We start from the raw sequence: 24,068 nt of genomic DNA, 5'->3' as shown, positions 1-24,068 counted from the left end.
TATACAGTTGGGAGAACCGAAAAAAAAAACAATGAAAACATATATGTATCATTCAACGTGATATTGAATTGAAGATTAAAAAAATCGAGTTAGGCTAAATGAGATATATTTATCCAAGCGACTGAACGGCTTTATGTTGGAGCTCTTCCAGTCTCTTCTCTAATTGTTTGATCTTTTCATTCTTAGTCTCGGATAATTTTCGCAGATGGCAGATATGCTCATAAGCTAAGAGGGAAAATAAGAAAGAAAAGGCAGTGAGAAGCGAGTGTGAATAGGTGCAAAAGACGACTTCTGCAATAAGCCAAGAACCATACCCTTGCGTAACAACATCACCTTACTCACGACAAAATTGCCCTTTGCCTTTTCCTCGGGCTCTATGTCGGGAACCAACTCGCGCAAGTCCTCGAGAATCTGGCGGAATGCATCGCGTCGCTTCTTTTCATTGACCTTGTGTGCTGAGCGACGCGCTGATACATTCTTAGGGGGGATCTCGGTAGAAGGGCTAGCGATAAAATATAAAAAATGGGGGGGAATTAGCGTCAGTTTAGCCCGGGATAGAGATGGTGCAGGCTTCGATTGGAACTTACTTTGCCTGGGCGTTTGGCTTGAGACTGGGGCTAATCAACCGAAGAGGATTCGATGGGCTGGCTGCATCTTTAGGAAGAGAAACAGGGGACATTAGGGACAAACTCTGAAGCGGAATGCTGGCGGGAGAGATGGGGGGATGGCCGGCGGGGAATAAACCACCTGGAGAGGGTGAGGGGAACGTGGCAGAGTCGGCCGGAGACGTGAAGGGCTGTGGATTAGCCGACTTTGAAGAATAGGGTGGGTGAGTGGAGATGAGTGCCGACTTATCGGCCGAGTTTACCATGGAGAACGTAAACTGGGTTGACTTGGGAGAGGGGTTAGGCTGGGAAGATAAAGCATCCATGCGAGCTCCCTCAGCGGGAAGGTTGCTAGAGAAGTTAGGTGATGAGAACACATCTTGCACCGTCAGTGCTCTATTCAGGAATTTATCTGACGGCATCGTAGAGGATAAACCACTGTTTACAGGAGAGCTGGAGAGACGACTGTTTACGGTGGAATTAAGACGAGGCTTTTTATTTCTCTTCGATGCAGTATCATGGCCCTGAGGGGGGTCTGTTCCTGCCCTGGAAAGTGAAGTCGAGGGTTCACTAAGCTGATCTTTCGATTGTGAAATTTCAACTTCCGCCGAATGTCGCTCTAGCGAATCACTCTGGAATAGAAAAGGGGGGGAATTCTATAGCAAATATAGCGACACAAGGACAGAACAGATAGCGTCAGTGTTAATTAATGGACGCTATTTGCACAGAGTCATCAATAGAAAGAGAACTCACATGAACACCGGACTTTACTGATCCCCACTGCATCTGGAACGCTCCTAATGTAAAGTAGTCCGACGCCATATTCTCACCTACCATGCCGACGCCAACAGGTTGTTGCTCAGGCATATATGGGACAAATTCGACATTTTGACCATCCGGAGTAACTGCTCGTCTGCCCGTTACGATTGAGGGTACACGCAAGGTCTCATGATCCATGATCATTTCAAAGTCAAGATTTTGCTGATAAGATTCCCATGGATTAGAGTGCAATGCTATCAACGATTCCATTGAGAGCGCCGGTGATTCTAGCACGCGTGATTCGTGGGATTCTTCGCCTGACATTTTGGCTTCAATGGATAGACTTTGGAAGAGTAGTTAACTGTCTATCGCAAAAGAGCTAAGCGAAAAAAAAAGGGAGGGTGAACACTTGAAAAAGGTAATGAGATGGAAGCCAATGGTCTAGAGATGCACGTCAAAAACAGATGGCATAAGAGAAAAGGCGGGGCAAAACAGCAGGTCAGCTTATTCCAAAAAAAAAAGATCCGTTATCCTTTGTTGATCGGAAATAATTTCTATTGCGAAAATAAAACAAACAATTAACTATTTAAGTTTGGTGCTTTTCTGTGGCATTTCTTCGAGAAAAACAAAGTGTTTGAGGCAGTTAATAAAATAAGAAACAATGGCTTTTTCTCCGCCAGTAATTCTTCATACCAACCATCAGCTGCAAATCCGCAGCAGTATTGTTCTTAAGGAGAAGGAGACCGTGAGATTAGGACGATCCTGCTAGGGTTGATTTTGAATATTACACTAAGCCACGCTTGCAAATATTTGTTCGCAATTTCAGCTCCAGTCGAAATTTCGGATTGTTGCCACCAAAAGCACACACCTCCGTGGGGAAAAGGGGCAATGTCAGGGTATGCTGAACGCAAGTATTACAACTATCACCAGTCCCCAATGTCGCCTGCTCCAATGCGAGAGCAAGAGTCAGAGGGAGATAGGAGCAATATGAGCTATGACATCTCTTACTTCCATCCCTCTCGCATTACCGCTCAAACCCTCAGTAATGTCGACATTGACGATTCAAAGATTACGTCCCAGGCGCGGCAAAAGCGTCCCAGTGTTTCGGTTACAGACAATGCCTTTTTTCCTGCACATACTGCTGGATATGGCCCTGTGAACTCCAATCCTAACGCATACAGCCTCACTACTTCTTATTATAATTCCCCTGGACTAAATTCTAAAGAGGACGACGCCTGGCAAGGAGAGCAGTTTATGCAATACACAAAAGAATACTCAACTAATCCGGATAATAGTAATAAGTCAGTTCTCACTCTCGAGAAGCCAAAGTATTATAATTCCCCTGACTTGGAGAGTAACCTGCCAGAAGAAACCAGCTCTGGCTACAATAGCCATCAAGTTGGCACAAGGCTAGTGGACGACTATAGAAAATACAAATCGCAGTGGAGATATCCGGCCGCATACGAGGAGAACACTCCATCGGATTCGGAATTGGGTATCACTCTGGATTACTATAGTGAAAAACCAGACCGCTATTCGAGCGAGAGTCCGCGGAATAAACGGCAATTATTGACTTCGGTTGGAGGGAGTACTGACGTTGAACTGCAAGGAAAGAATCCTCTTATAAAAAAATGCTCTCTACCACAATCGCAACCAACTGGACATCCCGCCGGAAACACGGCCCCAACATCAGATAATAAGCCCCTCCCCGGAATCTCGCAAGGCGACCACCAGCTGATCAACGGACGACTTATACCAAAATCACTGCTTGATCCTAAAATTCAAGTTCAGGTGCAGGAACGTCGAAAGTGGCGACCGTATTTCACATGGGCTGTGTCCACGCTACAAGCAATATTGCTGATCGTGGAGTTCATATTGTATCATAAGATGACTGGCAAAGTTATTGAGACCAACCCGTTCAATTTCATGATAGGGCCGTCTGCTCAGGTAGTGTCTTACTTCTCCTTCAGCAGCCTATTCAAATTTTGACCTTGATTTTGCTTATAACCCGTCCTCAGTCTCTTATCTATTTTGGAGGTCGGTTTGTTCCTTGTATGCGCATGACTCCTGACATCGACAAACTTCTACCGTGTCCAAATGCAACCGATCTCCAAGCGGCACTCAGTAACACGGGTAACCTTTGCACTCTCGCTGATATCTGTGGCTTCAACGGTTTCCCCTCTGGACAACCTGATCAAGCTTTCCGCTTCATCACTCCGATATTCTTGCATGGAGGCATTGTGCACTTGCTTTTTAACATGCTTTTCCAGTTGAGTACCGGTTCCCGTCTGGAGGTCGACCTCGGATTGTGGCGATATGGACTTATCTATTTGAGTAGCGGTGTCGGTGGATTTATTTTTGGTGGAAATTTCGCCCCAACACGAATAACCTCGGTGGGAGCATCGGGAGCACTTTTCGGGGTAGTGGGTGCCATCCTGGTGGATTTGATTGCTAATTGGAACCAGCTTGAACGCCCCAGGTGGGAGTTCTTTAAGCTAATCCTAACTATCGCAATCTCCTTTGGGCTAGGGTTGTTGCCGTTTCTAGACAACTTTTCAGTAAGCTTCCTGAGATAGCCTTCCATGCAACCTCCAACAATTGAACATTGACCTTGTTTTTGTATCTCTAAACTTAACTCTCCAGCATATTGGCGGCTTTATATGTGGCGTCTTGTCGAGTGTGTTTCTCGGACCGGCAATCTATTTCGGCAAATCCCGCCGCCGCTTCTACTTGGGAATGAGAATACTTGCCTTCACTCTGCTTGTCGCTTTCTATGCAGGGCTACTCTACAATTTTTATCATGTAATGCCATCCGGCCTATATAAGATAACCTAACATTGCTGACATTTTCCTCTTTTTAACGGTTATGCAGGCGGCCGATCCCTCTGCATCATGTCCGTGGTGCAAATTCCTCTCCTGTCTCCCTATTAATGGATATTGTGAGGCATATCAATAAAAACTAGAACAAAATGTTGCGGATATCCATTTCCTATGTACAGATTTCACATTCAATTGCATTACCAGATTATTTGTTACTACACTACATATATAATTCATTTTTCTTTATTTTTTTTTTTTTGCATGTTCATGCTTGTGACAGCTAGAAATGTATTCTCAGAATGTTGGCAGTTTGCATTTGTATAATGAAGAGCAATCAATATATAGTATAATGTTCAATTATTATTATTTAACGCGAATGGGGTCTGTGTTTAAATATATCCTATTTTTGTAACAGAGTTCAAATGCATCGTGTTGAAAGATGAAAAATATAGTACAGTAGCAAGTAATGGACGTGGCCTACTCGGATACTAATCCCAGAAGCCATTCACACTCTCATCTCCGAATTCTGGCATTTGCTCATCTATTATATATATATTGTTAGAACCCATTTGGGAAGTTAACAAAAATGCGAGTGGATCCCTTACCCATAATCCCTCTCCCAAACTCGCTCCTCTCCATCATATCCTCAAATGCCTTCAGAGAAGTATTTGACTTGAGAAGTGACGGCTCTTCTATCACCATGCTCTTTTTGCTGTTTATAGAGTATTCTCCCTCGTTCTTAACACTATTGTTTGCTTCCCCGTCCTTAATGCCCAGATCAAATTCATCCCCACGAAAAGGGCTCATTAAATTCAATCTTTGATCCAGTAGTTCGAAAAGTGAATCCTCTTCCTTTAAATCCTCACCCACGTAGGTCGATGTACTAGTCGCTGGGGTTAGTGTGGTGGTCACTGAGGCGGTCGAGGATTGGAGGCTGCTAGCAATGGATGGAGAGCGAACCATAGGGAATGGTGCAAATCGTACACTAGCTGTGGTGCGACGGGGAGAATGAATAGCACCTCTAGAGTCAACTTGTTTGAGCGCGGATTTTAGAGCTGATTTGGGAGTTTGGGCACTGGCAATGGGAGTTTGTTGGAGTCTGTTTCTGGGCTTAAATGCTAGGCCATCTATATTAAGGCGAATATTAATCAAATCATAAAATCAGAAAATTTGGGCCAGGAAGAGTCAACGAAAACCAACCGATTGCCTCAATTGGACTTGCAATGGCGTGCTCGACCAAGGCTTCAGCCGGAAGGGCTGACGGCGATTGCAGCTGCGCTCTTTTACGTGATGCCCTCCGAGCTCTGGGTGTATTGGTAGCATTATCATCCGTGACAATATGGTTAACAATCTAGCCAAATTAGAAGAGGTCAATAAACTTGAATAGTTTTCTGAACAAGGTGCCTCTTACTTGCTCGCACAGTTTATCATACACGTCTTTTTCACTTCGTTTCCGAGATGAAACTGGAGGACCTCTGGGAAGCACCTCGTCTTTTACATTAGAGCCCACCGGTTGCTTAGGCTTCAAAGGTTGCGCTGTATTCCTTCGTTTAGTTAAACCTGTACCAGTGCTTGGGATAGATTTTAACCCTATTAATTGTCGATTTTAGTGATGTTTGAGCAAATTTAGATAATTGGAAATAGTTCGGAGATAATTCTTAAAAATATACCTCTATTTCCAGCTGGTGCTTTAGAGGTCAGTACATTTAACTTTTTGGCGTTATCCACTTTCTTATGATGATTGGTAATAATTTCCTCTGCTGGTGCAGATTTGAGTACGCGAATAGACTCCAAATCGATGGAGGTACGAATTGGCGAAGCTCTACTGTTTATAACGGTTTGGTGTACGGATCGTCGAATCTCGGTTACGAGTTTAGGTGTCTTGACTTGGGCTTGAGGATGAAAAAAAATATATATGTCAGTGAATATCTGAGATATTGGCATCAAATACGCATAAATTATAACAATTACGGGATTTATTTTTGATTATGTGGGTAAGAGAGAGTGACCCCTTTTCGTAGCCGTCTAAGTCAAGGCTTAGTGGGCTGCTGGGTGAGCAGAGCTTCATTTTACTACATATAAATTCGGTTAGCGCATTCGGGGTGTGTGAATCGAACTGAATCAATCAAACTTACCGTATATGGCTTTCTCCCAATGTATTAGGATTGTGGACATTTGATTGACTTTTTCTCGCATGTTGTTGTGCATGCTTTAATGCCTCTATCCTGGATATCAATGCCTGTCGCAATGCAGATATTTTAAAATACTGCGAAGTGTGCTCTTTGTGACATTCTCGAAGTGAAGACAACGAGGGAGCTATGGTATTGAATTTTTCAGCAGCCTCTCTTTGTCGAGTCTCCTCCTTAACCATGGTAACAGCCAATTTGCCTATCCGAAAAGCGGAGACGAGTTCAAGCTTGTTCTCGCAGTAGGGAGTGATGCCATCCTTTTGTATACATGCTTAAGAATTGTATGACAGGAAAGGGTGGAAGAAAAAGCTACTCGACATACCTTGACAAAAGCACTTTCCCACCGTATCATAAGTTCATCCGGCACCGCTAATTTAATAGATGATCCGTCCAATCGATACTTGTTGGCGGTATTGTTCAGAATACTAGAGATAGTTTCTACATATTTCCACACATTTTAATACGAAGTAATAGGCGCAAAGATTTGTTATCCGACACTTTCACCCATACCTGAATGTTCTCGGTGAGTATCCAACCAGTGAAGACATCTTTTCCATTGTGTGCGAATTCGCTCTAACTGTTGTTCGCGGTATTCCTCCACATCATTTAGAGACATACTCTCAAATTTATTCACTACGTCGAGGCCATCATTAAATATCGCACGCTTAGTTGTGAGTTGCGTCTTACAATTTAAATAAGAACGTTAACGAGAATAAAATATAAATATTACACACGTAATATACCTTCGTTTCTGATATGCTATCGTATGTGCTGGTGAGTTTCGCAGCTGTTCTTTTCCAACCTTCTCTAGCCTTATGTCTTTGTTGAGTTTGCTTCAGGAAATTTTGTGATTGCTCCCAAATACAGATCTACAATTAGTATATATCAATATATCAATATAAAAATTACACTAGTCTGAATTCTCTGAAATAAAGAACTAGATATTTGGATTAAACTTGAATTTCTAACCTGTAGCTTGTCTTTAATATCCGGCTTACTAGGATCTTCCTTAGCAACGCTCGGTACTAGTGCGTAATTTGGTTTATATAATACAAATAACTAGAGTTGAAATGAGGATATTTACATTTAATGTATTGTTTATAATCTCTTGCGATAACGACTTGTATGACATGGGTACTCAGTGCAAGCAGGATACGTTCGAATCTAGTAAAATTTGTATTATCGTTTTTACAATCGAAATGCCTGGATTAAACCATTATATACTACCTGTCGCCACGGCATTCATCAAAAAAGCTTCGTCGCACAATCAAATTCGCAGGTAAAAATCCATCCTTCTTCAGCTGCTCTATCCACTTAAATACGATGTTACGATATTCCCTAGCTTGGGCGACATCTAGCGGAGGCCAGCAAGATATGAACCGCTGAAAAAAAGACAGAAATCAATTTACATGTGATATAATGTGCAAAGTATCCAATTCACCTCTTCAGCATTCCGCGGATCCAACTTCTGGAGCAGGAACCAAGTGACGATCTCCATACTCTTAATAGTGTTTGCTCCGCTATTGAACATCTCTTCGTTAAATTCGAGATGTGCGAAGGAGCCCGTTAAACATTTCGAGAACCCAAGAAGAGCGAGATTAGAATAGAGCAGCGTTCGTGTGCTAAGTACACCACCAACTGCCGAAGCGACTATTTCCATAATGCTAGAGCAATGGTGGACGTTTTTTATAATATCTGAAAATAAAAAAATACTTTCCTAAGTCTTTAAAATTTAGTATTTTACGCGTTCCAAAATCACGAAAATATCCAAATGCAGATATAAAATAGGCGCAATACGGATATTTCAGAGCCTCTATTGAAGAGCATTTATACTCAAGCGTCAGATGTCCGAATTGCTTGACGAGATAAAAACCTTTTTTTAATTATTATTCTCTGAGAACGCGTCTTGCGAAAAATATTTTATTAGCAAGTCCCATTTCTCCTAATGCTCGATCTCCATATGAAAATAATGAGGGTGTTCACGCTGCCGCTTATTCGGATTATTTTGCTTAAAATTAAGCAATATAATCCGAATAAGCGGCAGCGTGAACACCCCCATAGTCAAGCAGTCCCCATATAATTTAGCAGGATTAGTATATCAATTAAGACACCAGCACATGTGTTAGGAAAGAATTCGAGCATAATATCCGCCTTATTTCAATTTATCATTCTCACTTATTCTCTCGATCCACAAAATAATGCTGTTGGATGAAGATAATAATCAACAGGTGCTTAGGCATATGAGTACAAGCAATTGAGCCGAAATTTTATTTGGCCACCAGTTGTTCTTTGAAGAGGATATTATACAATGCAATATTAGGATATACTTTGACATTCTTTGGGTTTAATATTAAAATGGTAGCGAAAAAGAATCATGTTTCCCTCGCCATGATGTAGGGGTTCTTATTCTATTTTTAACATTACAAACTTTAATAGTTTTAGGATAAATTTCTCTGAGAACGAACACAAGGCAACCTTAAAAGCCTCGCGAAAGTTCAAACATGATTGTAGCTACTGCTTAGAATTCGAGGTTTCTCCCTTTTATCCTCTCTTTATCCTATTCCCTTCCTCTCCTTTCCTTAAGAATCACGTATCATGGATGATGTTTGGGATTCTGCCTATCTAATTACAGGCATAGGTGCGTTTTTACCACTCGCCTTCTTCTTAGCTATGCTCTTGACATTTATCGATGCAACCTTCAGGCATAATAAACTCTTTCGGAAGGTCGTGTTGAAGAGATTAGGGATAGGAATTGGGTTGGGGATAGGTTCAGGAATTGTCATGGGCGCTGTTCTTACAGCACTTAGTATGTTAATCGTTGTCCTCTTTCATATATTCGAAAATGATACTGATCTGGTGTTCAAATAGTTGTTTCAAATTCCTTTACACAAATTAAAGAAGACGAAGGCAGAGGCGTCGCGACTAGTGTTCTTCTTCTTATCATCTCCGTAGTATTTGGTGCTGTGTCCGTTTTGGTGAATGTAATAATGAAGAGATGCGAAGAGATATCGGTGTGTCTTCAATATGCTCAGGCAGATTACCTAGTGCAAAATAACCCCTTAAAGTTTCATGCGTTTACGGTGGCTTCCTCAATAAGCGTCGGATTGTACTCTATTTATTTTGCAATAGACATGGTAAGAATATAATTTAACCCGAAATTAAGGGCTTACTTACAATGCAAGGCTCTTTTACATAAGGCTGCTTTGGCTGAATATGATAAACGTACGGTTCTCCCGATTGTTGTTGGGCTGCTTATCTGCAGCATACTCGGGGTTGCTCTCTGCTTGATTTCGCACTACATCCACAGGATATTCATCATCCTTATTGCAACGGCACAACTCATTTTTGGTGCGGGATTTTTTGCGAGTAGTCTTGAAAATATATACACTGCTATTGCTAGGGAATCACCTCCGATCATCTGGTTCTGGAACTGCTGTGCGGTCGTCGATAGCCCCATATGGCAATTACTCTACAGATTATTCGGGTGGAGCAATCCCACCACGCTCCTCTTTCTGATTAGCTATTTTTGTTACCTGGGCATCGCGTTGATTGCAGCTCTTGTGGGGTTATATTTGTTTAAGCTTGTCCAACTTAGGGCCAATATCTCCTTCTTACCTGCTTACAAAGGAATAGATAGCGTGCAAAACAATATACACGACTTTGACATTGGCAAAATCGAGGAAGTTAAGGACGCTTCAAAGCTTGAATATCTAAATGGGTAGAATGTTTCTTTTTTTTTTTGTAATTGTGCGGATGAAAAATAGGTGTTTTTCAAGCACTCAATTTAAATTGGGCATTTGATTTATTACACTATTTATATCGTGTTGTAACATATCGCGTTTTTTAACATTTTTTTATATTGATTTTCTAAAATATGTACTTACTCTCCCTGTTCGAACGAGTTTAATACTGGATACGCCAAATAAAACCGTAATATTCTATACATCTTTAGAAATTAGAGATAATGGTTGATTTCAATCTGTCTAGAACCCAATATTAAATCACTATCTAAACAAGTCAAGGAGAAGGAAGGCATAAAAAGCAAAGAAAAAAAATAGCCAGTGATAACAGTACACATGAATAGGTATTTATTTGAGAACATTAGAGACAATACATAAAAGATTAAGCTCTAGCCTTTCCCTTTCCTTTATCCCTTCCCTTCCCTTTGACAGGATCTACATCTCCAGTACGCGCTTTACCTTTCCCTTCCATGATTTCAGGTCTTCTGGGCCTTCCGTTCCCATTTCCACTTCCACTTCCAACCCCACTGCCTCCTCCGCTCTCAACTACCTTTTCTTTTCCTTTTCCACTTCCCGCCAGCGCATTTAATTTCTTGAGCACCTGCTCCTTTTCCGTCTCTTCATCACCTTCAGCAGAACTTGTTCCCTCAAATCTCTCGCGCACTTTCTTGTAGTGCTCCAGCTCCTTCTCGCTTACACTTGGAATGAGTTCACGCAACGCTTTATCAAAGTCCTCCTCACAAACCTCCACCTCAATATCTGCAGGTGTAGCCAGGTGATCAAGGAAATATTGCGCAGTGATAGGAGTAGGATGTGTACTGGACGGATTGGAATTGATGGCCGAAACTTTGGACTCAAGGGCCTCAGCGGTCCGTGCCATAGCCTTAAGCATTGCGTCGGAGCAGAGAGCATAGAAATCAGCCCCAGTATAATGGAATGGACATCGCTCAGCAATGTGGGTGAGATCAAGATCTGGATGGAGTCGGAATCTATAGATTTAAAGGATAAACTGTTGTTTAACCAAGGGAGCATGAGAGGTCCAAGTAAACACACTTACTTTCTAGTTAGTGCTTGAATGATTTTCAGTTGTGACTCGTGGTCCTCGCACACACCCAAATACAAAAGTTTATCAAATCGGCCAGGACGTAACAAAGCAGGATCTAATAAATCGGGCCGGTTGGTCGCCCCAATAACAAAGACATCTGCAGCTCCACCTCCTTCCCCCATTCCATCCAACTCGGCGAGCAACTGACTCACTATACGATCCATCACTCCGCCTGAGTCGCCCTTCTCCCCACGCTTGGGAGCAACCGAGTCGAGCTCGTCAAAGAAAATGACACAGGGTTTTGCATCGCGGGCGCGCTGGAATACTCGGCGCACATTTGCCTCTGACTCACCAATATACATATTCAAGAGCTCAGGCCCTTTCACAGAGAAGAAATTCAATGAACACGAAGTAGCGACGGCTTTGGCCAATAGAGTTTTCCCGGTTCCTGGTGGACCATATAACAAGATACCCGATCTCTTTTTTATTCCCGACGCGAACAGCTCAGGGTGTTCCAATGGTAGCTGAATTGTATCCAATATATCATCCTTCACCGAAGCCAACCCTCCAACATCGTCCCATGTGACATTTGGTATCTTGGGCGCGCCAATGCTATCCGAATACGAAGAGCGAGCCTTGCCGAGTGCCAAATCAAAATCTGCTGCCGTCAGCACAACCCCTGCAGAGGATATATCCTCGTCGCGCACGTTTTTTGTTGAATGCGTCACCCGATCGAGAGCAGCAAGACCTGCACGAGCCACGAGATCCACAAGATCCTTAGCAACAAGGGCGGCGGTCTGGGTCGCAAGCGAGGAGAGTGATACATCAGGAGCAAGTGGCGATTGCGTGAGAAGCGTCTGTAGTATTGCCAACCGCTGTGGTTCTGTTGGCGCCTCCAGAGCAATTTCGTGACGGAAGCACCCCAAAACATTCGCTGGTAGCTTGTCAATATCAGTAGTTGTACCCACAACCATCAGAGGATATCCAGTTTCACGGAATTTTGTCGTCAGCTGACCAAATAAATCCTGTAGCACTGTCGCAATCACCGGCTCCTGGCCGGTTTCTACGACCGCTGATTTCCGTGCAAGTGCATCCACATGCCGAAGTAAAAAGACACAGGGGGAAAATTGCACAGCCTTGTCGAAACGGACACGAAGATTACCCTCGGTCTTCATTTCCGATTCGCCTGCAAACTCATAACAATTCACCTATAAAAAACATAATTGATAAGTTATACTCGAGGTTGGCAAGGCTAAAATAAGATTTAAACTAACCTCGTAAACGTGAACACCAAGTTGTTCCACAATCCACTCAACTATTGTGCGTTTTCCAGAACCTCGAGGGCCATGGAGCAGCACGGTACAAGTGAGCTCCAAATCAATGGACATGGGGTGCAAACAGGACGATATGAGATCATATAATGCCACATAGGCTGAGGGGGTTGACGAGGATTGAAGTTGGGACGAGGATGGCAATCCACAACCTTATTGATAGCGGGTTGTTTAACTACTTTCAATGCAATTAAAAATAAAAATGCTCACCTGCGCCATACATTCGTGAAAATCCGATGGGTACACGCGAATGCTCCATCCCTGTTTGCACCATTTTAGTATGGTTTGGATCAACCTTTCTTCCGTAACCCAGCTTAGAATGGTGCTCGTTGTAATCTGATTCCACTGAAGTAATTTTGTAGTAAACAATGGTTGGATTTTCAGAGGCATTTTGAACTCTATATTAGTAGTAATTTATAAGAAATCTTGTTTAATATAGTGAGAAACGGTAGACATACTTGTGCTCATCCCATTGCAAAATCTCTCCTTCTTGGTCCTTTTTTGGTAAGCGAAGTCGCGCGCTCTTCTCTATCAGATAATATATAAACAAATCAAATATTTTATACATTTCTCTTAAATAGTGCTAGTTACCATCTACAACAATCCCGAAAACATCTCCTTCTACCACAATTCGTTCCTCACGCTCAAACCATCGCCGTAAAGCATCGAAAAATGAATTGGTTATTGCCTTGTCTACTGAAGTAGGAGATGTCACTCGAGCTACAGTCACTGCTTTAGCAGTGGGAGGGGGCCCGAGGGCATGAGCCTGGGAAATCCGTAACACTGCGTCTTTTGATGAGAGTGGCGGAAGTGGAAATCCTAGATTGAAATAAAGAAGAGGAGTGATATGGGCTAAGGGCTGTGGTGAGTTTTTCCTTTAAACAAATGAAATTGTGAGCATGGATAAAACGAAATAGTAAAGCAATTAGGCTCACTTATTGTCGGCTAGTGGATTTGTCCATCCATAGATGCGGCATAAACGGCTCTTCTTGAAATTGGGTCCAGACACAAGAACCCAGTCGCCACTAAATACCTTTAATCGCCCAAGATCTCCCACATCTACCAAGACTCTAGCCTCGCTATCGTCCTTTTCATCCGGTGCAGGGATCAACGTTCTTGACGAGATATTCTCAGAGAGAAGAGTTGGAATAAAGGATAACGTCTGCTCTTGACTTTCATAATTCGCTCGATTGTTCGTAGCCATATTTTGATTTGAATCGAGCTTTTCTTCATCCTCGTCGTCCGAAATAGAAACCGGAAAATGTAACCCATCAATGCTTTTGTCATTATGATTTGAAAAAGGCGATACAAGCTTCGGCATCATAAACGAGCTATCTAGTTCAAATTCCTGCTCTGTGCTTTCACCATCTAATTCCTCCATACCATTTAATTCCTCATTGTTCAATTGCTTATCTGCATGAACCGATGGAGACCTTTCGTCATCTACAATTGTCACTATGAATTTAGTCTCTGTCGTCACACGCCCCTGTAGTACTGGGTCACACATCAAAACTCGAAGCTTAATATCTTCATCTGGATAGTTCTGGAGCCTTAAGGCATAAGTTTGAGAATACCGTAGTATAACCGGAGGGCTACTTTCGCGAAAGTAGCTCCAGATGCGATCCGGATCTATAAAGTGATAATAATGTTTATTTTGGTATTTAATAGCAGAGGGAAAAATACTGACCTTTTCTAAAAATTTCATATGTTTGTGTATTTATTGCGCCTAATATGACCTCTTTCAAATCGATTATTTGGACTCGCTGTATATTAAGCCTAGTTTCTTCAGTAAGGTGAAAATGCGAACCTAATAGATCCTCGCTTATTCGGATATCCTAAGAGAAACACCATTAAAATTGACACAAGCAAGCGGCATAATAAAACTTGATATAAGCACCTCAGAATCGGCCCCAATCTCTTGTGAAAGTTCTGCGAATACAATATGGTTATATGGTTGAGTGCTTCTCGGATAAGAGTCCTTTGGGATCAGTGCAATGCTTATGTAAGAAGGTATTAATACATCTAAATATTACGCATAATATCAAAAATACTATTAGATTACACCTCGAAATGTGTGCCAGAGAAAGTAAGTAATTTTCACAATTATTAACATCCTACCATATTCGCCACCCTCCTCGCGATGATTATGAAGGGCATTCCAGAGTTTAAGGCCCACTCTGGCGACTGCATGCTTCTCATTATCTATCTTCAGAGTAGCCTCCAATACGATTCTATGTGAATCTTTCATAATTCAGTTCGAGAACAAAAAGTAAAGGTATAAGAGCACTGATCCGAAACGCGTACTTTGCATACCACGTGAATTCATTAAATGCTGCGCCTCACTTGAAGTCACAAAATATCCTCCTGGGACTATCTCCGGAAATAATTTTGACATCTTAATCCACTTCCAATGCCAGCTGACATCTTCACAGAGGAAGACGAGCGCGTATTACGCGAGTGGATGAGGGCACGATCTGGAGGTATTCAAGGAAATAATGTATATAAAGAGCTTGCAAAACTGGTATAATTTCAATGCTCCCTTTTTGATACTCGATTTGCCAATTTTCTCTTGTGCTATTAAATACTAAAAACGCGTACACTATTATTCATTTCTTTATAGCACCCACACCATTCATGGAAACAGTGGCGCGATCTATATGAAAAATATCGAAGCAGACAACTAAATTTGACCCGTAGTTCTACATCGTTTTACTCTGATTCCTGGCGTAGATCACCTCTTCGAATTGCGCATCCCTCCATTACTGCTGAACATCGTGTGCGCCGGGCTCAGTCTGAACTTGGGGTGCGGAGCACTATCAACCACTTTGAAAGGCTCTCTCAATCAAGCAGCTCTAATTCCAATAAGAATGACGGTGAAGATCGCAGAGCTGATAATAGGCATATACAAGAACAGACACAGCAGCAGGGGCACCTAACACAATGGACCTTACCAGATGATAGCTTTGAAGATTTAGAGGGACTCGATGAGGTCGATAGAGAAGTACACCAGGAGCTCTCACAGGAGTTCATGCGGAGTTCCTTTTTGTCTGGAGCGACTGCAGGAGACGCCGAAGATTCTCGATTAAGCGGAAAAGAATTATATTCGTCTAGGGAAGAGGAGAATTCAGGACGAATTCGGGGCAGAGCATCAGATAAATATGCAAAAGTATTGGAAAAACATGAAAGAAAAACCAATGAGATTGGAGTGCAAGTTGATACTTCACAGTTGGGATACTCTACCACCGCAGATAAGGCCACTTTAGTTATGAATCATGCTTCCGGAACAAGTACAGAAAAATTAACTCAAGAGCCGGATTCAGATATCAGACGACAATCAGATGCCGAAGAATTCTTTGATACGCAGGAGGATATTGCGGAAGCAAGACAAGATAGAAGAAGCGACATGTATTTTGATAACGACATGTATAGGCTCTCTGAACCACCCCTTTCATTAGGAGGCGAGGAGACCTATTCAGATAATCGAGGGACTACTCCCAATGATCGCAGCCATCGGGAGAGCCCTCTAGGTCTCGAATTAAGTGCATCTCCTGTACGTAGATGGGATGACTATGTTGCCAACTCTTCTCAGACACCACCCCAATCAGCCCAGGATGCTTCGTTGGAAAAGGAACATTCTCGTCCCGGGAAACGGCAGCGACTCATACGCGAGGAAGACGATGAAGAAGAAAGGCATGAGGTTGCATTATCGCCGCCACCCATCACCTCATCACCCATTTTGGCCCCTTCTACTTCAAAACCAAATTCAGTCACCCGACATGATAGGAGTCAGCCCTCTTTACATGTCCCGGAAGTCAATATACTTACTGATCATCTTCGCTCCGATAAACCTGTGCGGCCAACCACGGCCCTACAGCGAGCATATAGTGAGTTGCTGCATGAACCTTCGCCAGCTGAAGAGATGCTTGGTTCATTTTCTGAAAATCTTGTTCGTATACAGCGGCGTAAGCGGCAACAATTAGAACAAGGCAGAGAAGCGGCATTCTTTGAAGAAATTCCTGGAGGCAATGAGTCGCCCGAAGTTAATCCGCCCAACATCACCAAAATGGGGCGCGAAGCCTTCTTGCGGTATTTAAAGACAATTTGCATCCATACTGGACATAATGCAACTCAAGTGCTGCGGGCTTTGAAGCAGACTAGTGGCAACTTCAGAGTCACAGTAGATCTGCTACGAGGAAGATTATCAAGTTAGAGCCATTTTCTATTCGGTGCATCTTTGACCATCCGATTCTAATTTTTTTTTAATTTTGTAGCAAACGCGGCTAAGCGGCTTGTTTGGACTGAGGATGAAGACAAGACGCTCTTGGAAGTGGGGATACGACACCCATCTACCCTCAGAATTCTTTGTAACTTAAAGGGAGAAAAAAATGTGCGAGATCGCGAAGCTTTTCTTAGGGCATATGCTCGATCGAATCTACAGAGCTTTTCAGGGTAGTTTTTTACTATTGATTTCATATACCAGTAGTTGAAGCTCAACACCCTTTTAGTACCTGCGGTTTAAAAATTGTGTCAAATAAGATACGAAAACTTGTTATGTATTTTTCCATGTCTTTTAATTTTGTGCTAATCACATTCGCCAATGAAGTCAGCCTACTTATTTATACTCTGTTATTTTTCCTCTCTTTATTCGAATGCATTTTATAGCTTTATACTATTTCCAGCATATTTGTTTGTTCGTTTGTTTGTTTTTGGAAGTTATTGTGGCAAATCTCCCCGTTTGTAATTTTATTGGGTGTTCTTATTTTAATAAATGATCGAGAGTTGGATGGTAACTTTTATTCTTGAAAATAATGTACACATATATATAATATGATGGATATAGGATATTAATTCGTCTCTTTGGTCAGGCCATCCGCATACTGAAACTGGTCAGAGTTCTCATACTCAAAGATATCTAATGCTACCATGCAGCTCTCTCGCACCACACGCTCCTGATCGAGGCGGAATTTCTCTAGCACCGGGAGAACCTCGGGGGTACCAATAGAGCCCAATGCTTCAGCAGCTTCGTGTCGTACCATTCCAGCTTCATCAGGGTTCGACAGCGTCTTGATCAGGGATGGAACAGATGCGGGGTGGCACATTTGACCAAAAACGTACGCAATTTCATGTCGGAACAAAGCTATCATGATTTATATTCACTAAATAAATGAACTCAAGCCATATAGAATTTAAATTTAGCTTTACCGCTGTTGTCACCAAATCCTTCCGCTAGTGCGAGAACGGATTCTTCATCGCCCTTGTTTCGAAGTGCAAACATGGCCCTATATCGCTCGAAAAGAGGTAGCTTGGAATTGAGCAAAATATCTCGAAGTTCTGATGTCTTTTCGACCTTTGTCGTGGGTGGTGCAGGGTCGACAGAAGAATAAGGACTTACAAAAAAAAAAAAAAAACATCAACAAAATATTTTAGCCAATGCACTTCTCCATCTCTATCTACCTTATCGAGAAAACCTCTTTCTGTTCGCTGTTCTCCATCTTAATTCTTTCAATTGCCAACTCGCAAGTTTCTCTTACTTCTACTCTCTCATCATTAAGATAATGCTCCAAAGTCTCAAGTACTGACAGGTTGCCGATAGCACCAAGAGCTTCTGCAGCTTCATGTCGAACCATTGGATCTTCTTTCATATCTGCAAGCACATTTTTCAGAATGGGGATTGCATGAGGATTGCGAATTTGCCCCAACACATAAGCTAATTCGTGCTTAAGCAAGGCAGAATCATCGGCAAAACCTGTATACAATATAAGACAAAGCTTTATTATTCTAAGATAAATATGGCATTTTCTGGAGGTATTTCTTACCTTTGCCGATGATTTCGATGCTCTTGATATCCGCCAAGTTGCGAAGGGTAAAGAGAGAGCGGAAACGCTCATGGAGGGGAGTGGAAGAGCATAGTAGTGATTCCTCTAAATATTTATAGTTAGCCTCCGTAACCTTCAAGCCAGGCTGAGGTTCAGAGACTAGGGCAACATTCTCTTGCTTTACGGTATTCATTTTAAAGAGGAATGGGAGGGTCAGATAAAAGTATAAGAAAAAAAGACAATTGTTGCGGTGTTTGTGTTTATTTTTTTAGCAGTCATTCATCATCTGATTATTAGATTGGACTCCGCTCGATTTGGTGAGAGATTTGTGACTACATTTTGGTATGTTGTTTCATATCCTACAACGTATTCGTGGAGAACATTTACTCCACAATTTTTAAAATTTAATGACTTTATCTCTTGAGTTTTGCTTTCTGTCATGCCTTATGTTTATTAATTAAATCCCATATTTATCTGCATCAAAAAGAATTTTACCTCTATTACTCTTCTGATATATATATATTAATTTCATCGTGATGGAAAAATTCGAAGATAATCGATTAGCTCCTATTTCAGATGAAAAGCCATCATGCCACTTAGCCTCGGCGAACAATACCCGCAATGCACCCTATTCTATGGAGGAGAGATCCAAACTATGCGATGAATCCAATACATTATCGAAGTTTTATTCTCAGCCCAAGCATTCTTCTCGAATTTTCCCATCTATATTTCGGGCTACCGGCCAAACAAGAAAACGATCACGCCTTTTAAAACGCCTCAGCACTATCCAAATCTTGCGTTTTATACAATTACTCATCGCTATTTTTGCCGTGGGATTTATTGGGGGTGCCTTTGGGAACATCCAATCCTTTCTCGCTGGTCTCGCGGGCGCTTCCAACTGGGGCAACTACGTGCCACGATTTCCATGGCCTCCAGCTCTTGTTGTGCTGCTTATTGCTTCTGTGATGGCCCTTTGGCTTTCTCTTTTTAACAGCTGCCTATTTGGTCCCTCAAATCCAAAATGGTCTCCCTTAATGTCTAGCTTGGTAGCTAATATCGCACTGGCTCTCTCTTTGCTCGGTGCAAGCATCGCTAGTGTTATACAACCCCCACTTCCAGCGAATTTTGTGCCTGGTCTTGAAGAGCCCAAGAGTGTATTTGAGTGTGGGTGGGTACGCGGAGGAGGATATGCTGCCCAATCTGCACCGTTCGGCCCTGAAAATTTTCCATGGGTGGGATTTTTACAGAAGGCCTGTGAAAATGGCCGCGGAGGTGTGATATTTGGCTTCATACAATGTGTGCTCTGGTTAGCTTCTTTCGCGTACTTGGTTCTAAGAAGAGTTAGAGCTAAAAGGCAGGCAAAGAATGCACCCTAAATGAGTAGCGAGAGAAGCACTATAGAATATGCCTTCACCTGAGACTCCTCCTCTCCTTTCTTTTCCACTCGCTTCAACCTCGTAATTTAGCACATTTCTAGCATTTCTGTATTAATTTAATTGCTGTTGCTCTTTAACTCTATTTTGAATATACAAGTGTTCAAACCTTATGAAATGAAAAGTGCACCATAACTCTACCCTTTGTGGCCGAGGGTTTAAACGATTCGAAAGTGAAAAATATCAAAGTTTCTACGGAGAAGAACTACGAAAAAAGAAATCTCTGCGCGACCCGCCTCAGTTGGGCTGAATTCGATAAAAATTAAAATAGGGATGCTTGGCTACCGGTAAATAGACCCTGAATTCACTGGCTACTCTAAGACAGCCTGCTTTTACCCATTCAAAGTGGAAATGCTGCGGGAATCGAGCGATAATCTTAATGAATCGGCAGCTTCATTCTGCCCTAGCATCTCTTGCAGGAGATGTCGTCAAAAAAAGGTAGCATTAATAGGGGAAGGAGAAAAATATTAATGATCTAACTTTGTGAATTAGGTGCGGTGCGGCATGGAATCGCCAAGTTGCTCACGATGTGTTGTTGCAGGAGAGATATGTGTATATCCTGTACCACAAAACATGAAAGCCTTTACGGAAGGATTTTCTCGTCGGCTTGGCCAAGCGGTTTCCGATTTACGAAAAATGGAAGTTTATTGGAATGAGAAAATGTCGCATTACTCCCGAACTCTCTGCCTAAGCAATATACCCGCCTCCTCAGAATTGCCGATTCCTCCTAATTGGCAAATTGTCCATACCCCCTCTGGGTTAAGTATACAAACCGATCTGCGGACAAGTAATGATCTTGCAGCATTCCTCCACATAAATGTCACGAAATCATCTCCAACTTTATTATCGAGATCCAGCAGTAGAAATAAGTCTCCTCATCCATTTATGATCAAGCTTACTGGTCCAGGGTCGACCTACTTCTCTAGAATAGTGGTGCCCGACGGCACTGAGTTGCGGCTTCCCTTGCCCGTGCTACTCAATAATTCACCAGCACCTCCACAATCGAAGCTTGACGGTTTTGCTGCACTAATGCTATACCAACGCACCATGGGAAATTTGGCCTACCAATATCTGGAGTGTTTCGTCTATTGTAAGATTGTGGATCGAGATGCTTTCCTTGCCAATATCGAAAATGGAAAAATGGACCAATTTCTGCGCTGGTCAGTTTGGGCATGGACTGCAAAACATCTGTATACAGAACATCGTGGCTCATCGAGTAGCTATCTGTTACTTATTAGCAATATTGCCTACGCAATGGCGAGAAAATTACTTGTAAACTCTCACTCCTCTTTTTTCACCTTCTTTCTCTCCCTAATTTGGTTATTGAAATTTCTCTATCATGTTTATAGGAAGAAAAATTTGACGAACCCTCTATTCCCGTACTACTAGGATTAATCAATATGCACTCTTATTCTGTCGAGCTATCGTTTGGCGAGGAGCTCAGTAAAGATCGCGAAATTTACTTCCATCTTGCTAGGCTGCATCTTGAAAAAATGAGCCAGGCAGGTATAGAGGCCAGCATGAATGAAATGGAACGAGAGCAATTTAGGCGGATTGCATGGGCCATTAAAACCTTCACTGCCTCCTACCAGCTGTACATTACTCGCAAAATCGATCTCCCCAATCCGATCTCTCCCGAGGAAGTGCCTCGGGTACTTCCTCATGAGAATGCAGATACCAAGTATTTTGTAGAATATGCCATCTATACCCAGCGATTACTGCACAAGATGCAGGATGTGTTATCTCGCAAAAACGAATTTGAATCGCCCGAGGAATTGGCGTTTGCTGGGGAAAGTGTTATCCGAGAGGTTGAAATCAGTTTGCCAGATACCTTCCGTGTTGATAATGTGGACGAGATCACGTCCCCATCCGGTTTTGGGCGCGTGATTGAATTTGAAACCATAATGCATATGAAGCAGCTCCAGCTCTTCCACAACTTTTTCCTACAAGCTGCAATATCTCAACGGCCCATGGACGAATGGACCACTATCGAAATATACTCATACAAACAGTGTTTTCAACTGGCTGACCGTGTGGTTGACCTAGCAGAACGTGCCATTGCCCACCCTGGATTTTGCACCACTATCAGTATTTTCTCCGCTTTAGTCTTTTCGATATGCACCCACCAGCAAATTCTTGTATCTCCATCGATTCCTGCAGAAGATAAGCTGAAGGCCAGGCAACGTCATTTGAATACTCTGAAAATTCTCTTCGATTGTGATGAAGCAGGATTGCCCTATGCGGCGCCTCTACACCGCCACGTACAAGGATTCTTTAACTGGCTCGAAGGATTTGAGGGAAGAGATTCTTTATTGACGAGCGAAATCACCCACGCAATTCTAGGCGAACATTCAAGTACACGCGATGAGATGTATACCCATATTTAGTTTGCTTGCATGCTCCTCCGTACGCTAGGATAATGGCATATCGTAATATTGTTTGCCAAAATTTGTAAGTACAGAGCGTGGAAGAAGAGACGAAAGAGAACCATTAGGAAGTTCAGCAAAGGCAATATCATTGGAACTCGCGCTGTATCCTCGTCAGACCCTTGAAAATTGACTACGTCGATTCCATTTTTCTATTTTTTCCGTTAAGGTTGGAGGGGAAAATGTAATGAATATAAACCCCTGATGGCTCCTCACATTTTGCACTCAACCGGCTTCCACTAACGATACAACTTGGACTATTGGAGAAAGGAGGATAGTTTATTTCGGAGTTTAGCTAATTAATATGGTTTTCGTTAATGATGAGAAGGAGTGTAATGGGATTTCCTTGTACGCTCTCTATCTATACTCTTGTGGCAAGTGAAAGAAACTTGATGGAAAATAAAACTAATACCCTAGTTGGATGAGCACATAAATGCATATATTCCGAAAGAGTCCATGAAGTCTGATAGCTTGCCAGCAAAGATGAGAGTATCTAGAGAAGTATTACTCAGATTAAAATTCATTGAAGTATGCCAGAAAGCAAGCGAAACGATACCCAGCCCTATCCTCTTAAGGGAGTAGAGCGAGATTTCAAAAGTTTATAAAATGCGTTTAATAAAACCATTTTATTTCAAGACCATATAATAAGCGAAAATGTATGCCTTCCTGCAATTCCAACATTTTCTAAGATTCTTTGTGAAAAGTGCTTACGAATGGTAAGCACTTTACATCCCTTTCATTCTACCACAACCATCAAAATTGGGTTAAAAGTATTGGCTAAGTTGTACAAAGTGGCTTTTAAAATGGTGGCAAAATACTCCTGAAATTCATAAGTATCTAATTTGGAGGCTGATTCTTTTCACTCCGCAATAATCCACGATATCTTTATTCTCTTTCCTCAAGTAATTCTTTTTTCCTACGCATCGTTTTATTTTATTCTAGAACTTTTTTCTCTGCCATTTGCACCATTCCGTAAATATGTTGAATAAATGTTGCTCAAATGAGTTTCTAAGTACGCTTCTACTGTGCTTCTCGTCTATTTATACCCTATTTGCCCCTATACTTAGCTGTTTTCTGGTTGTGAGCTCAAGCCCCATTCCAGCGGCATTTAAATACGCGTCAATAATATATTGGGAAAAATATGCTCTTGTTGCCTTGGCTATTATTGTGTTTTGTGTAGGAACTATTGGGATTGTCGCTGTTGGAAAGGTAAGTTGTACCTCTGAGAAAGGTTAACCTAACCATTTCCAGTGTCAAATTGGTAAATCATGGTATCTAGAGGAATAGTATGATCTTGCGCGTTCTCATTCACTCAAATTGGATAGTCGCACTGCTCTGGATAACTGTTTTTGTATGCGTGACAATTTTTAACGCGTTCAATCGCCATAGTATCGTGACCTTCTGCTTGGAGAAATTCGGAAATAAACAGTCTAGAGTGCAAAGAGAGAAAAGGTGCAAGGCGGCTCCAGAGGAAATAATCACAATGCAACTGGGAATCGGGGGAGGGTGGGCGATGATCATGGTAGGGTGTACTCATCATTATCTAAAATAAAAGACTTCAACTGATGGCTTTACAATTGAGGCAGATTATCATGTCGATTATAGTTAACCAGTATGCAAAGCGTTTCCGGGAGGAGAGACACATGAGGAAAATGAATGAAACGTGGGAAGACTATATATCGGCCACGTCGCCACCAATATGGCCCAAAATCGGAAACAGTTTACGTGTGCAAGCAGAAGCACACACTCGGAATTAGCGCTCTTCATGTAGTGTGGAGGTTGTAATGAATAAAGCTGGAATTTGTCACGCAGGAACTCCTCTAGAATCCATAATTTTCAGCTGCTAATGTGGCGGTAAGAGTAAGGAAAGTAGTTAGTCTTCAATGCATTTTGGGTGCATGATA

The 24,068-nt window shown here is 42.2% G+C and overlaps 9 protein-coding genes across 9 annotated transcripts; 5 read left to right on the top strand and 4 right to left on the bottom strand.

Annotated features, from left to right (window-relative positions):
* Window positions 1–109: 109 nt before the first annotated feature.
* On the bottom strand, window positions 110–1,688 carry VTP21DRAFT_7102 (uncharacterized protein; the record flags this gene model as incomplete). The annotated part of the gene is made up of 4 exons (XM_069397807.1): window positions 110–225; window positions 315–502; window positions 588–1,261; window positions 1,359–1,688. The coding sequence occupies 4 exons, from the start codon at window positions 1,686–1,688 to the stop codon at window positions 110–112; spliced, it is 1,308 nt and encodes a 435-aa protein (XP_069255329.1).
* Window positions 1,689–2,300: 612 nt separating this feature from the next.
* On the top strand, window positions 2,301–4,320 carry VTP21DRAFT_7101 (uncharacterized protein; the record flags this gene model as incomplete). The annotated part of the gene is made up of 4 exons (XM_069397806.1): window positions 2,301–3,311; window positions 3,383–3,922; window positions 4,008–4,166; window positions 4,237–4,320. 4 exons carry the CDS (start codon window positions 2,301–2,303, stop codon window positions 4,318–4,320), a joined length of 1,794 nt encoding a protein of 597 aa, XP_069255328.1.
* A 352-nt stretch (window positions 4,321–4,672) lies between these two features.
* On the bottom strand, window positions 4,673–8,033 carry VTP21DRAFT_7100 (uncharacterized protein; the record flags this gene model as incomplete). Its single annotated transcript, XM_069397805.1, has 14 exons — window positions 4,673–4,725; window positions 4,790–5,311; window positions 5,385–5,535; window positions 5,596–5,774; window positions 5,855–6,076; window positions 6,156–6,256; window positions 6,320–6,630; window positions 6,696–6,811; window positions 6,884–7,055; window positions 7,117–7,242; window positions 7,343–7,398; window positions 7,458–7,537; window positions 7,601–7,755; window positions 7,815–8,033. 14 exons carry the CDS (start codon window positions 8,031–8,033, stop codon window positions 4,673–4,675), a joined length of 2,463 nt encoding a protein of 820 aa, XP_069255327.1.
* A 935-nt stretch (window positions 8,034–8,968) lies between these two features.
* On the top strand, window positions 8,969–10,095 carry VTP21DRAFT_7099 (uncharacterized protein; the record flags this gene model as incomplete). Its single annotated transcript, XM_069397802.1, has 3 exons — window positions 8,969–9,179; window positions 9,242–9,507; window positions 9,571–10,095. The coding sequence occupies 3 exons, from the start codon at window positions 8,969–8,971 to the stop codon at window positions 10,093–10,095; spliced, it is 1,002 nt and encodes a 333-aa protein (XP_069255326.1).
* Window positions 10,096–10,495: 400 nt separating this feature from the next.
* On the bottom strand, window positions 10,496–14,737 carry VTP21DRAFT_7098 (uncharacterized protein; the record flags this gene model as incomplete). The annotated part of the gene is made up of 10 exons (XM_069397801.1): window positions 10,496–11,102; window positions 11,171–12,366; window positions 12,433–12,641; window positions 12,700–12,887; window positions 12,948–13,017; window positions 13,081–13,364; window positions 13,425–14,118; window positions 14,177–14,324; window positions 14,387–14,511; window positions 14,608–14,737. The coding sequence occupies 10 exons, from the start codon at window positions 14,735–14,737 to the stop codon at window positions 10,496–10,498; spliced, it is 3,651 nt and encodes a 1,216-aa protein (XP_069255325.1).
* Window positions 14,738–14,899: 162 nt separating this feature from the next.
* Window positions 14,900–16,942, top strand: VTP21DRAFT_7097 (uncharacterized protein; the record flags this gene model as incomplete). The annotated part of the gene is made up of 3 exons (XM_069397800.1): window positions 14,900–15,010; window positions 15,110–16,694; window positions 16,761–16,942. 3 exons carry the CDS (start codon window positions 14,900–14,902, stop codon window positions 16,940–16,942), a joined length of 1,878 nt encoding a protein of 625 aa, XP_069255324.1.
* Window positions 16,943–17,333: 391 nt separating this feature from the next.
* VTP21DRAFT_7096 (uncharacterized protein) lies at window positions 17,334–18,498 on the bottom strand (the record flags this gene model as incomplete). The annotated part of the gene is made up of 4 exons (XM_069397799.1): window positions 17,334–17,626; window positions 17,692–17,876; window positions 17,944–18,235; window positions 18,306–18,498. 4 exons carry the CDS (start codon window positions 18,496–18,498, stop codon window positions 17,334–17,336), a joined length of 963 nt encoding a protein of 320 aa, XP_069255323.1.
* A 343-nt stretch (window positions 18,499–18,841) lies between these two features.
* Window positions 18,842–19,681, top strand: VTP21DRAFT_7095 (uncharacterized protein; the record flags this gene model as incomplete). Its single annotated transcript, XM_069397798.1, has 1 exon — window positions 18,842–19,681. One exon carries the CDS (start codon window positions 18,842–18,844, stop codon window positions 19,679–19,681), a length of 840 nt encoding a protein of 279 aa, XP_069255322.1.
* A 408-nt stretch (window positions 19,682–20,089) lies between these two features.
* VTP21DRAFT_7094 (uncharacterized protein) lies at window positions 20,090–22,125 on the top strand (the record flags this gene model as incomplete). The annotated part of the gene is made up of 3 exons (XM_069397797.1): window positions 20,090–20,176; window positions 20,231–21,010; window positions 21,088–22,125. The coding sequence occupies 3 exons, from the start codon at window positions 20,090–20,092 to the stop codon at window positions 22,123–22,125; spliced, it is 1,905 nt and encodes a 634-aa protein (XP_069255321.1).
* Window positions 22,126–24,068: the final 1,943 nt, after the last annotated feature.

This window comes from Calcarisporiella thermophila, assembly GCF_041956535.1.
Source record: "Calcarisporiella thermophila strain CBS 279.70 unplaced genomic scaffold VTP21scaffold_3, whole genome shotgun sequence".
NCBI lineage: Eukaryota > Fungi > Calcarisporiellomycota > Calcarisporiellomycetes > Calcarisporiellales > Calcarisporiellaceae > Calcarisporiella > Calcarisporiella thermophila.
The sequence above is the reverse complement of the archived record's forward strand: the minus strand, read 5'-3'. Positions and strand labels throughout refer to the sequence as shown.